We start from the raw sequence: 14,930 nt of genomic DNA on the forward strand, positions 1-14,930 counted from the left end.
GGACGGTACCTCCCCTCCTGTCCCCAGGGGATGCCGCCCACCCTGCCTGCCCAGCTACAAGTGCCCAGACATACGTATGCAGGCTCGGCCTGCAGTGGGACAAAGGCAGGCACAGCCGCAGCTCAGGCCAAATCCCAGGATGGTGTGCTGGAGCTGGGGTGGATGGCCTGGTGTGACCAAGCATGAGGTCCTCCTTGGGGTCCAGTGCAGGACGAGGCCGTTTTCATCTAGCAGACATCCCCTGTCCCACGGGAGCCCATCCCTGGGGTTCCCTTTCTCCTGGGGTGCGGGGAGACACAAGGTGAGTTTTGGTGCCAGAACCACCCAGAGGCCAGCCTTGCTCTGAGCTGGCTGGGGCCACTGGGGCCACCATGCTCACCACATATGGGAAAAGGGTCCACCTGGCAAGCAAAGCCAAGCATGAGTGTGGCAGCCTGGCCATCAGAGCCCAGTGGCGGGGAGCTGGGAGTCCGCAGGTGGGGCCTGTGGGAAGCCACCCACCCTGCCCAGATTACACAGCACACTTCTTCCCCTACTACTTTGAGTGGGGTTTCTGACCTTCGTACCTGACTGACACAAGCAAGCAATGGAGAAGGAAAAGAGTACAGTGGGTTTTTGCTGATGCTCGTCTTTTGTCGGACTGACTGCCATGTCCAACCCCCCTTTTTTCCTGTGTGGATGGAGCTCCCTATTTTGTGCAGAATAGCAGGGAGGTCGTGCAGCCTTCTCTGCAACCAAAGGACCACGTCCTCCTCTTCCCTCGTTCATGCTGTGGTGACCAGGACTCTGAATGTGGTGCGTGTGAGGCGCAGAGGAAGGGAGGGTTAGGGCGCATATGTGAACCAGCCCTGGAGGCAGATGTGAGTGCAGGGGCGGTGGCGTCCTCTTAGCCAAACTGTCTCTGCTGAAGGGCTGGCCTGGGACCTCCTGGCTCTGCCTTCTGGATCTGCCCTGGTTCTGCCTGTCTTCTGGTCTTCACCTCCTGCCAATTCTGTGGGCGCCTGACAGCCTTACAATAATACCACTTCTCTTGCTCACAACGGAGAGCCCTAACTGAAATGAGGCAGGAAGCACAATTCATTCGGGGAGGAAAATACATAACAGAGAGCAAAGCAGTGTCATCAAATGTCATGACAACCCAAAAGGCCCCTCCCCCACCATTCCACTTGTCCCTTGGGGGCAGGGGGGAGGGGTGCGACCTCCCGTTGAAAACCGCAGGGTGAATGGTCACTGTCCTGGTAATGAAATCCTCCTGAGTCCGGCCGCATTCAGAGTTGATTTGTCTCCTAACTAGCAATCCATGACAGGCTATGCTTGATGAGGACAGAATGACAATTTCCCATGGGAGTGAATTAACCCTTGCTCTGCTCCTCTGGCAGAAACAGCACCCATGGTTCCCTGTGCTAAATGGATACACGCTAGGTCATGGGACCAGCCCAGCTGGGCTACAGCAGGACATCGGGGCAAACAACTGAAGTGCCCACGCGCCTGGCGAGCTGTGCTCTTTTGGGAGTGGCTGGGCTGTCTCAGGACTGTGAGAAGGGGGTGAGCAGAGGCAGGCAGAGCACGGAGGCGGGTGCCCAGGGGTGAGCCTGCTGCTGCATCTGCCTCCTGCAGGCTGCCACTTCCTCCACCTGCAGCTGCTTCCCTTCTCATCGCCAGCCTCCACCCCTCAAGGTTGCCTCAGGTCTGTTTCTGCGCTAACCCTATTAAAATTCCCGTTTTACAGGTGAGGAAACGGAGAACTTTTCTCATGAAACCAAAGCCCAAGCTCCTGTGAACAGACGTGATGGCCTGAGATCCTGGCCCAGGAAAAGGGGTGCTTTATTTAGCACCTACAAATGCTGGGGGAATTTGCAGACACGTTCCCCAGCGTCAGCATGGGCAGAGCAATGGAGAGTCACCTTAGAGTTCACCAAGCATCTGCACACGCATCGTCTTCGTGTCCTTCAACTTCACACAGGAGAAATCGGAGGCCTTGGAGTCTGGTGGGTTCTGGGAACACAGACCTGCCACGGGAGAGCTGGAGCAATCTCCGCCCTCTGTCCCCTTCATCACAGCCGCGCTCCTGACCCCTCAGCCTGAGCCTGGGGATGTGGATGCTGTCCTCTTTTCCCTGTTCCCTTCTCCACAGAGCTAACTCCTCCAGGCTTCTCTGCCCTGCTGCTGGTTATCCTTCTAAAATGCAACTTGGATCCCACCCCTTCTTAATAACTTTCCTACCAAATAACTGTTGTTGAGATGAGGTCTCGCTGTCACCCAGGCTGGTGTGCAAGTGGTACAATCACAGCTCACTGCAGCCTCAGACTCCTGGGGTCACGTGATCTCCTGCCTCAGGCTCCTGAGTAGCTGGGACTGCAGGCATGTGCCAAGCTGCTAATATATATCACTCAATATGCCGGGCACTATATGGAGATAGCACCTCACTTATTTGCATGAGAATGTTGTGAAGTTTGCACTATGATTGCCCCATTACACAGAGGAAGCCGAGGCACAGAGGTGATATGCCTCAGGCCCAGCAACACTCAGACTGTGCCTGGCAGGGCAAGGACTGAAACTAGCAGGTGCACAGCTCCCTGTGGAGGTGGAGGGGAGAGCTGGGGACCAGGACCAGGTCACAGGCTCTGTGACCCTCTCCACAGTCTACTCAAATAGAACTAAGCATGAGTGTCCTCTGGGAATCAAGTTGTCTGGAAGACAGCCAGCTCTGTGTTGGTTCTGTGCTGTCCCGTGACGCTGGCCACTCCTCACCAGAGCCACCTTCACTGAGTTTCTGGAGCACATCTACACGGGGGCACATCTACATGGAAGCACATCTACACGGGAGCATGTCTCCACAGGAGCACGTCTGCACTGGAGTACGTGTACACGGGCACGTCTACACTGGGGCACATCTACACGGGAGCACATCTACACTGGAGAACATCTACACTGGGGCACATCTACACTGGAGCACGTCTACACAGGAGCACGTCTACACTGGAGAACATCTACACTGGGGCACGTCTACGCTGGAGCACATCTACACGGGAGCACATCTACACTGCAAGGAAGGCTGAGTCTTCTCATCCCATCGTTCAGCAAGCCGAGGTGGCAGCCTACGTGACCAGCCTAAAGACTGGAGCTCCCCAGTGACAGGCTGGAGCCTATTGCCCATACTCCTTGGGGCTGCTGTACCGTCTTCTAGGACCTACTATGTGGACAGGACTGGCTCTCACCCATGTGGGAAGCTATCCATCTGCAGGTATAACTGGGTTCTCCCAGACATTTCTGGAAGGAAGAATGAGCTACCCCGTGACTTAGGGGCCTGCAGGACCCTCAGCAGGGCAGGTCATGGGCGAAGGTATGTCTTCAGTGCTGGTCTTGCCGTCTTGCACTAACACCATCTGCTTTGTTTGTGGCTCTACTGCCAAAGTCAGGGTGGGCCTGGCTGATGGGCAGAGGCCCATGCATGTGTGCAAAGCACTCTGTTTCCTCTGCTGAGCCTGCTGTTCGTGCCACCAAGCCCTAAACTCCACATCAGAGAGAGTCATAGCTTCACTCAAGGGCAGCATCTCCTGACCCCTCTGTCAACACCTGCTGGGTGCAGGGTGGCAGGAAGGGACATCCCCACTCTACGTTGTCCTGATGCTGTGGTTTTAGCCAGGCCAGGCCCATCAGCAGAGGGCACCACCCCGATTTCTACCAGACGGAAAGGCAGGGGCCATGGGCTGGGACCTGGGGTGGCTTCAGAAGCCAGAGAACAGTGGGGCCAGCCCCACGGCTGAGGGAGTGCAGAGGCTCTAAGGGGTTTCACGCAAGGAAAATTCAGGGAGGCGCAGGGCAAAGCTCACGCCTGCATCTTTTCCTTTTGCTTTCTGAAGAGGCAAATCCCTTTTTCCTGGGTTGTTGAGAGGTCAGGAGGTCTAGGACACGGGGGCACAGTTGGCCTAGGGAGGTAGGCCTGGGGTGTGCAGGCTTTTCTGCCTGGGTTTAACCAGAAACCCAACACTTATCTCACCCAGAAAACCAGGCAGGAGCAGGCTGGGGGGACAGGGACACAACCCTGGGCCCCAGAGAGCTGCTGCCAGGAACCAGGCTGCCTTAGCGGTCTCCTCTTCCACGGGGTTGCCATGGCAACCGAGCGGGAGGGACCCTGCTGTCTGGCTCTGGCGCTCATCTTTTGCCTTTCCAGCCTCATCTGCATTCCAGGTCTTGGTCAGAGCTGGTGTCCGGAGCCCTGACGTGGAGATGACATCTCCCAAGACCTGACCCTGGCCCAGTGCCTTGCATGGCGGGGATGCGTTGCTGGGGGGTGTGTGTGTGTGTGTGTGAGCGAGAGTGTGGTGGGGTTGTTGCCTGCTGTGTGTGACTGTGAGTGTGGGGGGTGGTTGCCCTGCTGAGTGTGTGAATGTGAGTGTGAGCGAAGGGGGTGGTTGATGTGGGGTGGTGGCTCTCTTGGGTGTGTGCTCTGGGTGGGGGTGGGGCTGGGTTAGAGAAGTGGGTGGGTTTGGGTTAAGGAAATGGGTGGATCTGGGCAGGAAAGGAAGAAGAGACCGAGCGCCTCAGTCTGCAGTGCGCGGTGCTGCGTGTGCAGATGCTGTGTGAGCCGCTGCTGTGGCAGGAGGGCCTCTTTCCAGGTCTGGGGTCCTAGTCCTCTGAAGGAATGGGCAGCGAGGGGACCTCAGCCTAAGGGAAGTTGTGCCATGAACAACCTGTGACCCTGGTCAAGTCACAGGACTTCTTGAAATTCAACTGGAACAGGGACTGGTTTATTTTCCTTTCCTTTTTTTTTTTTTTTGAGACCGAGTTTTGCTCATCACCCAGGCTGGTGTACAGTGGCGCGATCTTGGCTCACTGCAACCTCCGCCTCCCAGGTCCAAGCGATTCTCCTGCCTCAGCCTTCTGAGCAGCTAGGACTACAGGGGCCCGCCACCATACCAGGCTAATTTTTGTATTTTTAGTGGAGACAGGGTTTCGTCATGTTGTCTAGGCTGGTCTCAAACTCCTGACCTCAGGTGATTTGCCCACCTCAGCCTCCCAAAGGCTGGGATTACAGGCATGAGCCACTGCACCCGACCAGGGACTCATTTATTTGTCTGTTTGTTTTGGTTGATGGGGGTGGCTCCTGGGCCAGTCCTAGGGACAGCTATGAGGCTGTTCCTGGGGCCACCAGTGTGAGAGGATGTGTACATGGCATGAGACCCAGTATAGGACTCTGGGAGAGGCAGGCACCCTAGTGAGCTCTACCCCTAGATTGCCTTAACACTCTAGCTTTGGGCAGCCCTGGGTGCCACCCACTTGGGGTCCCAGCATTACTGATGGGAGTGGGAGAAACATTTTGGACACACCTAGCCTGGTGTGGAAGAGAAAAGAATTCCTGGCCTGGGAGTCAGCTCCTGGGGTCCCATCCCACCCTAAGCCATCGGTTTGGGTGACCTCTGCAGCCCCTTCCACCCTGAAGCATGCAGAGCCTCAGCCCACAGCAGCTGGCAGGCGGACCACCATGCCATGGAGCCATCCCCATGGGGCCAGGGCTTTCCCGGGGACTGCCTCCCAGCAAAGCCCAGTTTGCAGTATCCTGTGCTAATGGTTGCACTTCAGCTCAGGATTGAAACTTCCGTTTCACCACTGGTGCAGGAAGAGCAACAACACACATTTTTAAATCACCCTGCATTTACTAATTCCCCCCACCCCCAACACACACACAGTAGTCTGGGCTAGGGAGGCCTTCCTAAGAATTATACCACAGAGAACTGCACGCCAGAGCCTTCAAAAGACCTGCCTCGGGTCCCACAGCTCCATGAGTGGGGCTGGCTGGGTTTGCACCCAAGTCTCCCCACTCCAAGTTGAGCCTTGCATATACAGTCTGGGAAACAGAGAAACTTGCTTGTCTCGCTGGGACATTATGAGGAAAGAATCTATAAAAATACTTAAGACTGAGCTGGGTGTGGTGGCTCATGCCTATGATCCCAGCACTTTGGGAGGCTGAGGCGGGTGGGTCACCTGAAGTCAGGAGTTGGAGAACAGCCTGGCCAAGATGGTGAAACCTGGCTCTACTGAAAATACAAAAATTAGTCAGGTGTAGTGGCAGGTGCCTGAAATCCCAGCTACTCAGGAGGTTGAGGCAGGAGAATTGCTTGAACCTGGGAGGCAGAGGTTGCAGTGAGCCGAGATCGTACCACTGCACTTCGGCCTGGGCGACAAGAGCAGGATTCCGTCTCAAAAGAAAAAAAAAAAAAAAAAAAACTTAAGACCTTTAGAAATTCAAAGTGCTGGGTCTGAGCTGAATAATTGATGGGCTCAGGCTGCTCGAAGCTGACACGCAGTCCTCCTGCCTGCAGGCTGGGAGTGTAGAAATCTTCCTTCCCATTTAGCCCAGTGAAAGAGGCTGCTGAGAAAATCCCCAAGAAAGACTGCTTCCCTGTTGGTCAGAAAGGGGCCCTAGGAGCTATAGATCTAATTTATGGCCTCTCTGAAAGGAGAGGAGAAAGCCCAGGGCCACTGAAGGGAGAGGGGCTCTTGGGACACCCGGTCGCTGTATGTTCCTTCCTAGGCTGCAGGGCTCTGGGAAAAAGCAGCCTTGGCAGGCAGAGAGAGGGGCCTGAGAATCTGAGAGTTTGATTTTGGAGGAGACAGGGAGAGGGAAGTGGTTCTCCTCCGGGGAAATGCTCGACAAGGCAGGGATGCCCAGAAGGGCGAAGGCAGCCTGCCACCGCCCCTGCAACCGCCACATGAGACCCAGGGCTTTTCTGGCCAAAGGCCATGGTGGCAGTGGGGATTAGAGAGCCGAAAGTAGACACAGAGTGGCCTTTAAAGCAATCGGCAGAGATAAAAGCAGAACGCAGTGCAGGCTGGGGTCCTCACTGTACAAACAGCAAACGCTTCCCAGCCAGCTGAAACTCAGACACTAGGGCACAGCTAAGGACACTGGGGATGTGGTTCCTCCCCTGTGGCTCCAGTCCACCAGAGTGGCTCCTAACCAGTTGGCATTGGCGTCAGCCTCCACACAAAGCGGATCTAGGACTATTTGAATCCACAGGATAATTGGCTGCAACTTGAAAATAGGCAGAATCAACAAACTCCAGCTCAAGTGGGGATTTGTCCAGATGATCTGCTTTCTATTTTACTCCACAGCACAAGTTCCAAAGCCCATGGTTTCACAAAGACCTCCTAGGGCCTTTGACGGTGTTCCCCGAGCTTATGCAAACTGGGCATCTCCATTTTCCGGCCTGGGGTGCTGACCTCCTAGGGGCTAGAAGGGTCCTTGGGGTTTCCTGGTGTTTGGATGCAGTGCGGTCCCAGTGTGGTCTCGGCCTGGCTAGCAGTGCCCAGTGAGGCCTGTAACTGGCTGCAGGAGCAGCGCTGTGCCTGCACGGGGGCTTGGTGGGGACACGTGGCCTGAGTGCCCACAGGCAGGACAGAAAATGGGATGTTTGACCTTGCTTCCCTGCCGTGTCAACGTGTGCTGGAGGCTGCTGAAGCCTCCCGGGTTCACACCTCACAGAGGAAAGGAAGCGGGAGCAGGAGAAAGAGATGGAGCAGGTTAGCAACAGGGCAGAGCCGGATGTCGGAGGACGTGGGTGGGCTGACAGCCAGCCCTGCCGCTTACTAGTTCTGTGACCTTGATCCATAGGTTCAGTGCTCCTAGGCCTAGGTTCCTCATCCATGAAACAGGATTATAGTGGATCCTACCTCACAGTCTTGGAAGGACCAAATGAGATCAAGTTTACATGAATTTTTAGTTATACCTCTAATAGGACTGTCACCTCCTGCCCTTGACCGTGCTTGGCTGTCACTCTCTTTGGTCCATCAGGTTGAGAAATGGCTGCTGCACTGCGGAAGTTAACTGAAGCATGCAGAATAGCACTTGACTGTCGGCTCGGGACTCGGGACTCTACTGCACACACCGTATTGACTCATCAGCAACCCCGCCAGAATGCATGCTCCCTGAGGACACGGCCTTCGCCTCCTGCTTCCTTGGTAGGTGGTGCATTTGGATCCTAAACTCCTTTGCAGAGATGGTGGGATGTTCTGTGTGGTCTCATTATGCCAGCTGCAGCCTGGGTGCATTCAAATCAGTAACAGCCACCCCACTCCACTCACTCCGACGTCTCACAGCAGAAAATGTCTGTTCCAGATACAGCAGGGGCAGGCACTTCAGCGTCTATCTCTGGTCAGCAATGGGCATTTGACGATTAGCAAGGTAAACATTAGAAATGCGTTCTCATTGGTGAAGACAGAGGTATTCAAGATATGTGGGTTGGCTAAATGGATTCAGAGACACTCTTGACTCAGGAAAGAGCCGGTGAAAGAATCCATGAGAGCTCCAGGGAGGTGTGGTCAGGGCAGCAGAGAGCAGATTGCTGGGCTTCCCCGAGGCCACGGGACAAACTGTACAGACTCCACTGGGCCTATGTGCAGTAAATATTTGTCCAAAAATGTGTACCTGTGCAGCAGAATTTGTTCTGAGGCTGCTTTCATTCAAACTTGATAATGAGGCTGTCTTCACCTTCCCCCAAGTTTCCTGTGGCTGCTATCAAACAAACTTAACAGCAGCAGCCGCAGGTTTTTGGTTAAAGCTGGGAGGTGCCTGTGTGACCCAAGGGACTTAGGTCAGTTCACGCCTGGCATGGAACCTCCATGGTGAAGTGCGTGGAGAGGATCACAGGACGAGGGAGGTAGTGACACTTTCAACTTGATGGTGGACAGTGGGGGCTGGGCCCCTAAGGCAAGAACCCTCATCCAGAACCTTCCTGGGTGGCCACCACCTGGTGCATGCGTAGGGTCCTTAGCTGCTCAGGGCTGCTGTGCCCACCCGGCTCGCAGAGGCTTGGCTGGCTTCCTGGAATGAGGAAATGCTGCCCAGCCTTTGGGAAGCCCTGGAACTGTCGCCAGGGTGCAGGTCACTGTCTAGGCTCTTTCCATACCTGCCACTTGACCTGGGAAATGGGCTCTGACCTGGGCCTGTCCCTCTAGGTCCCAAGGGACAAGCCCTGCAAGGGAGCACTTGGGCGTGCACTGCCAGCTTCCACCTTTCGATTGGGAGGCCCTGGAAGGAACTTCCGGCCACACTGAAGAAATGGGGGCTCAGTCTCTGCCCCCAGCGGGAAAAGGTGAACCCCTACTCCCTGCAAGTCTCTGCAAAGGCCGGTGGGGAGGAGGATCACACTGGCAGGCCCCCTAGGGACCCTTTGGAAATTCCTCAGTGAAGGGAGGGGGAGCAAGGCCACCCCTTACTAGCGATGACAACTCAGGGGGAGCTACTGTGTGCTGAGGCCACGTAGCAGGACCCTGATGTGGGAAGGAGGCTGACGCTAGACAGCTGCCGCTAGAGAAGAGAGGCCCCCTTGGTGGCTGTGCCCACAGGGAGATGGGGCTACGGCTCAGCATGGTCCTTCTCTCGAGAGTGGCTGATGGATGAGATTTGATGCTGTCTTATAGAGCTGAGCAAGCAGGCAGTGCCCAGGAGGAAAGGCGGTGATGTGGGAGCAACCTCCTCTCACTGCACTGCTCGCCTTCTCTCTCCATGCTTGTCCTTCCTCTCCAACACTTCTCAAGAGGGAAGTGGTAGGGGGTCAGGGTGGGGAAGAGCTGGCTTTTAATGGACAGGGCAAGGGACCTAACCAGGGAAAAGCTGAGGCCTGCAGCCTTCCTGACTCATCCTGGCAACAGGGCCCTCAGTGGCAGCTCAGACTCTACAAGTGATTGCAGAGCCAGTGAGGCTCACCTGCCACCCTCTTCTAAACTCGGTTCCCACCTGTCCCATCGTTCCTGCTCCCCACCTCCCCCTGCCTGCCTTGTAGCCCATCCTCAGCCCTTCAAGGTCTGTTTCAGTCTGTGCCTTTCCTTTCTGTCTCCACATGACAATCCAAGTCTCGGGGTGCATTTGTCTAGTAAGAGCCATCCAGGCTAATCCTAAGGGATTTCTAGTTAGTGGCACATGAGTGCTCACCGAACCGGGGAAACCAGGGGCAAAGTGCTCAGTTATCATTCATCTTCTGCCTTTGCAAGCAGCTCAAGTCCCTTGGGATAGCACAGCTCCCAAAGGGTTCTGGGAATTCCAGGAGCTCCTGTAGGGCCAAGGGGGTTTTCTGCGAGCAAGATTTGCCTAGAGAACGCAGGCAGCCAGGGTGTGAGAAGCCTAGCAAGTAGTTTCTTCCTCATTGGCCTGGGGCTCTGTGGCTCTCTCTCAGCAAATAGTTAGGCAAGGCCTTAATTTATTTCCCTGCCAGAGTCCCTCTTGGAGGGGGGCCAAGCTAGTAGACAGGAAGGCGGGGACTGGCAATTTAGTGGAAATCCAAGCATGTAATTGGGAGGACCAAAAGAACAGGAGCAAGTGCGCAGGGAGTCTGGGGACTCTGGGCAGGCAAGGAGGAGGACAGGGTGTGGGGGAGCAGCCGTTTCTTCTGCTTTGGATGAGAAGAATTGAGGCTGGCCAGACCCGGTGGCACAGCCTTGCAAGCTCCTGATAGAAGAAATGGCTTTCCCGGCTCCACAGGGTTCCCCGAGCTGGCAGGGGACCTTCTCAGGTCACGAGATGAGCCCCTCTGCACAGTTCTCATTTCTTCTGGGTGTCAGTGGTTTCTGCCCCTCTCTGGGCCTCAGGGGCCTCGGATTTCCTAAAGCAGACCTCCTTTGAGAGCACTGTCCCAGGAGTCAGGCATGGGGGCTGACTATCTCTGCTCCCTCAACAGGTGTGGGAGCCACTTCTGAGTCCCATTGGCAAAACACGCATAATAGGGCAATGGGGAGGATGGAGTGACCAAGGGATGGAGGGGTTTCCAAGTCGTGCACTATCCATAAATATACTCAAGACAGAAGAGCTGTCATCTTTATCCAGTCCAAGCACAGCCCATGGCTGCTTTCCAAGCTCCCTAAAAACACGCAGCAGAAGTTCCTATCCTGCCGACGCGCTCGGGCGACAGGCGCCACCGCACCTCTGCTTTCCCGACTTTGAACACACTCTCCAGTCTCCATCCTGAGCTTAGTAGGGGGCAGGACTGTGTCTACGTGTCAATGGGAAGCTGCTTTGGAGCACGTGTCCCTTGGGGAAAACCCTGTGGATGGGGACCTGGTTTCCTCTTCTGGGATTCTCCAGCAATGATGGGGGAGTTTGTGGAAGCTTGACTTGGGAGAACCTGTGCTTGCAGGGATAAGGCAGTGGCCAATTCCCAACCTATAGCCAATCCTCCTTCCAGATCTTCCCAGGAGGTGGTCCCAGTCCTCAGAATTCCTTCCAAGCCCCACCGGCAATAAAAACCAGGTAGTAAGGGGTTTGCAAAACAGCAATACATCCCACCCCTTGTGGTCTGTGGTCCTGTGTCTCGGCGACTCTGAGTGCCCAGCTTCACGGCTGACCTGCTCATTCCCGGGGGCCCGCTGGGCTGTGCCCTTCCCTCGGGTCACATTGGCTTGGGTCCTTAGAACGCCCTTGGGCCCAGGTGCCCTGGGCCACTTCTCCTGAGTTAGGGACTGAATTCGCGAGGACAGAAACTTCCATCTCACCAAGACTGAAGACAGGAGCCAGGCTGGGCTTGGAGGTCACCAGCCACCTGGGAGTGGACCCGGGGAGGCTGAGTGGGGCCCTCCCGCTCAGATGGCAGACCCCAACCCTCCACCCAGAATCCGAGCCCGGACAGGGCCAGCAGGGAACAGGGAGATGAGTCCAGCCCTGGCTGCCGGCTCCCCGGGGAGGGCAGCGAGCCCGCAAGAGCGGGAGCGCATGACCGGCCTCTTCCGGGGGCGGTGGGCGCGCGTCCCCTCCGGGGCGCCCGGGGATCGGGCTGCTCCGCGCCACTGCTCGCGCTGCGGACCCGCGACGCCCCAGCCCCTGCCCAGCCCGCGCCGCCCGCCGCGGCCACACCTCCCAGCCCCTGGGAAAGTCCCCGCCGCCGGCGCGAACCCACCTTCGGGGCGCCCAGGGGCCCTGCTGGGGACTCTGCGGGGTCCCCGCCGCCTCCTCCTGCGCGGGTCCCCGCTGCCCGGCTCCGGCCCGGCCCCAGCTCGGCGCTCCCGCCTCGCCTCCCCAGCTCCGGCGAATCCTCCGCGCCGCTGCTCTCGCTCCTTTCGGAGGGGACGTTTTTTCCCCGCGTTGCGTCAGGGCCGTTGCCTGGCGACCGCCGAGCTCTCAGCCGCGAGCCCTTCTCCGCGGTCCCGGCCTCGCTTCTCGCCCCGGGTCCGAGCGCGCCCCAGGTCCTAGCGCCCTGCCGGTTCCCCTGCCCGAGCGGCCCTCGCGAGTGGAGACGAACTGCACACGCCTTCGCCAAACCCCAAATGAAACCAAACCCAAACATCCATTTTCTCATTAAACCCGAAACCAAGGCAGTTTTCCCCCAGTCGTGGCAACGTGGCTGCGCCACTGTCAGCAGTTTGTCCACGTGGAGGAGGCAGGGGAACCCCACGCCCACGGCCTCGCCCACCCACACACGGCTGGAGTTGACAGGACCCGCGACCACAACTGCTCCCGAGCGCCCACCGTGGGCCACACCCCGCGACGACCCAGCAGGGCAGGTAGGTGTGGGCATCTCTGGCTGCCAGATGAGGAAACCGAGGCGCAGAGACCCGAGCGTTTGCCCCACTAACCACAGGGTGTCCCGCCGGGGGCGCGGCATCGGCCACCTCCGGCTGTTACTGGGTTCTAAGACCCAGTCCCTGCTCCATCAGGACCAGAGCTGCAAACCCGAAGGCACACGCAGGACAGCAGCCCGAACCGCCAGGTGGCAGGTCTTCAGGACCAGTCCCACATGCGGACGAGGGGCCCAGGCCAGACACTGGAGGCCCCAGGGCTGGTTACTGGATGGGGACCTCTTACCCCAGACCTCATCAAACACCTTTCCTAGATGCCCGGGGCTGGAAGCGTCTTTCAAAGCGCTCCCACCTGCCATTCTCACGACAGCCCTGGGCGTGCGTTCAGGCGCCGTCTACAGGAGCAGACGCGAAGCTGAGCGGTGGGGCTGCAAAGTGGCTGGGAGGGGTCCAGGCAGGCGCGCGGCTGGCCGGGCCTTCTGTGGGGCCTTAGCCCCTGCAGGTGCCCGCAACCCTCGTGCTGCCCTCTGGTGCCCGTGTCCTTTACTGCAACTCCGCATCCAGCCCTGACCTACTCCCTTTCTTTCTGACCTTCACTGGAAGGTTCTCTAAGGGACATGGTCTAAGGAGACCTCTAGCCAGCACAGACCTAATCATGCGAATGGGGCAAGGGTCCTAAGCTAACAGGTGTATTAACAGGCGTCTTTTGGGGAGTCACAGCGTTGATGCAGACCTTCTGATTCCAGCTCCTAAACATCTCTCCACTCCTTCCTCCTTCCTGCCCCCTGCCACTGTTCCTACCCAAGCCACCAGCAGCTCGCCCTACCCAGTTCTGGGACCTGCCACCCGGGTCCGAGCGCGCACGCAGTCTCCTCACTGATCTCCCTGTACCCACTCTCAGCGGCTCCCAAGCCAGTTACTCCACAACCAGCGGAAACTCTTAAGAATGGAAATCCAATCTCAGCTGCTGCTGCTTAAAGGCCTTCAACGCCCCCAGTCCCCTGGGGATTAATAGCTAGCTTGGCTACGGGGCACTGATTGGCCTCTGTCTGTCTCTAGGGCCTTTTGCATGGCCCCTGCTCCCCAGACAGATGCTCTTCCAGTCCCTCTGTGCACCTGCTCCACCCCATGGGCTGCTGCAGCTCCGCCTCCCAAGGGAACCCCAGGTTACAGGTGCTCACAGCCCCCCTACCTCTCCTTCATGGACTAGTTATAATTCCAAGTTTATTTGTGAGGTTATTTGATTAGTGTCTCTCTCCCTCCGAGTCAGTGGGCTCCGGGAGGGCAGGCAGCAGCCTCGATCCAGACTTGAGGACACAGCATCCTTCTGGGTGCTGGCTGTCCCTGACCACAGCGCCGGTGCTGAGCGCTGGGAGGCCGCGTTGCTCACTGCTGTGCCCACGGCCCTGGCACGTGGTGAATGCTCTAAGGTCTTTTTGGACGGGCCATTCAGCCCCATCTGGAAATGCTTTGTCCTACCTCCACCTCCTGGCTCTCTGTTTGGCCTGTGGCTTCTATTTCTGGGAGTGCAGATGCCTTCTCATGGGGGAAACTGTTGCATGTCTCAAATGGACAGGCAGCCTGTCCAGGGCAAGGATGGTGTCTTGCCCTGTGGCTACCGTTCTGCCTGGCATGTGCCTGTGGGCAGGAGAGTGATCAGTGATAGGACCTGGAGGGGAGTGGGCCAGAGGAAGGAGGAAGGGGAGGAGGAAGAGCAGCCTTGGTTGTAATAGCCTCAACTCTAACATCAAACCATATGGCGTGGTCAAGTAAGTGAGTCAGCACAGAATGGTATGTAGCCATAGAAATAATATTTTCGAAAACTGTTTGATCATAAAGAAAAATACTAATGATTTAATGCTAAGAAAATAAGACAGGGACACCAAATCTTGTGTACATTATGAAACTTCTCATTCGAATATCTAATTCATATGTATGCATGGAAAAGAGACTGGAAGAGTATATGCAAATATGAGCTGTGGTTACCTCCGGGCTCCAGGATAATGGAGGATTTCAATGTCTTCTGTAAGCCTGCATTTGTTTCCTACAGTGAATCGTTTTGTAATAAGGAACATCAAGAAACACTACTAAAAAGGAAAGATGGCACTGTGTTGGTCTTCCCGACGGTGCTGCCTTTTGTGTGAAGCACTCTGAGACCCATTGCTCGTTGGAGGATCTGGGTGGGCCAGAGAGAGCAGGGACACCTGGGGGCTCTGCCTTCCCCTCAGTTCCTTACAGAGCAGTTTCTTTTCAAAGTGCTGCATGATATATGACACATTGCCTCTTGTAATCCTACAGGAAGCTGTGAAATAGATGAGTCAAGAAATATGCCCAGCTAGGCATGGTAGCTCACATCTGTAATCCCAGCACTTTGGAAGGCAGAGGCAGGAGGATTGCTTGAGCCCAGGAATTTGAGACCAGCT

The 14,930-nt window shown here is 56.7% G+C and overlaps 1 protein-coding gene across 2 annotated transcripts in view; it reads right to left on the reverse strand.

The window, feature by feature from the left end:
* The window catches only part of FAM167A (family with sequence similarity 167 member A), a 38,929-nt gene extending 25,953 nt beyond the window's left edge, over positions 1-12,976 (reverse strand). The window contains exon 1 of one of the 2 annotated variants that reach the window (XM_017540466.2): positions 11,889-12,494. Coding sequence is in view for 1 of the 2 variants with exons in the window: in XM_037742742.1 (XP_037598670.1) it covers positions 11,889-12,593 (705 nt within the window). In the remaining variant the exon portion in view is untranslated. Of the gene's footprint in view, positions 1-11,888 lie in introns of both variants that reach the window. The other variant, XM_037742742.1, reaches the window with a different exon arrangement.
* Between the last annotated feature and the right edge of the window lie 1,954 nt (positions 12,977-14,930).

This window comes from Cebus imitator, unplaced genomic scaffold, assembly GCF_001604975.1.
Source record: "Cebus imitator isolate Cc_AM_T3 unplaced genomic scaffold, Cebus_imitator-1.0 Scaffold125, whole genome shotgun sequence".
Taxonomy (NCBI): Eukaryota; Metazoa; Chordata; class Mammalia; order Primates; family Cebidae; genus Cebus; species Cebus imitator.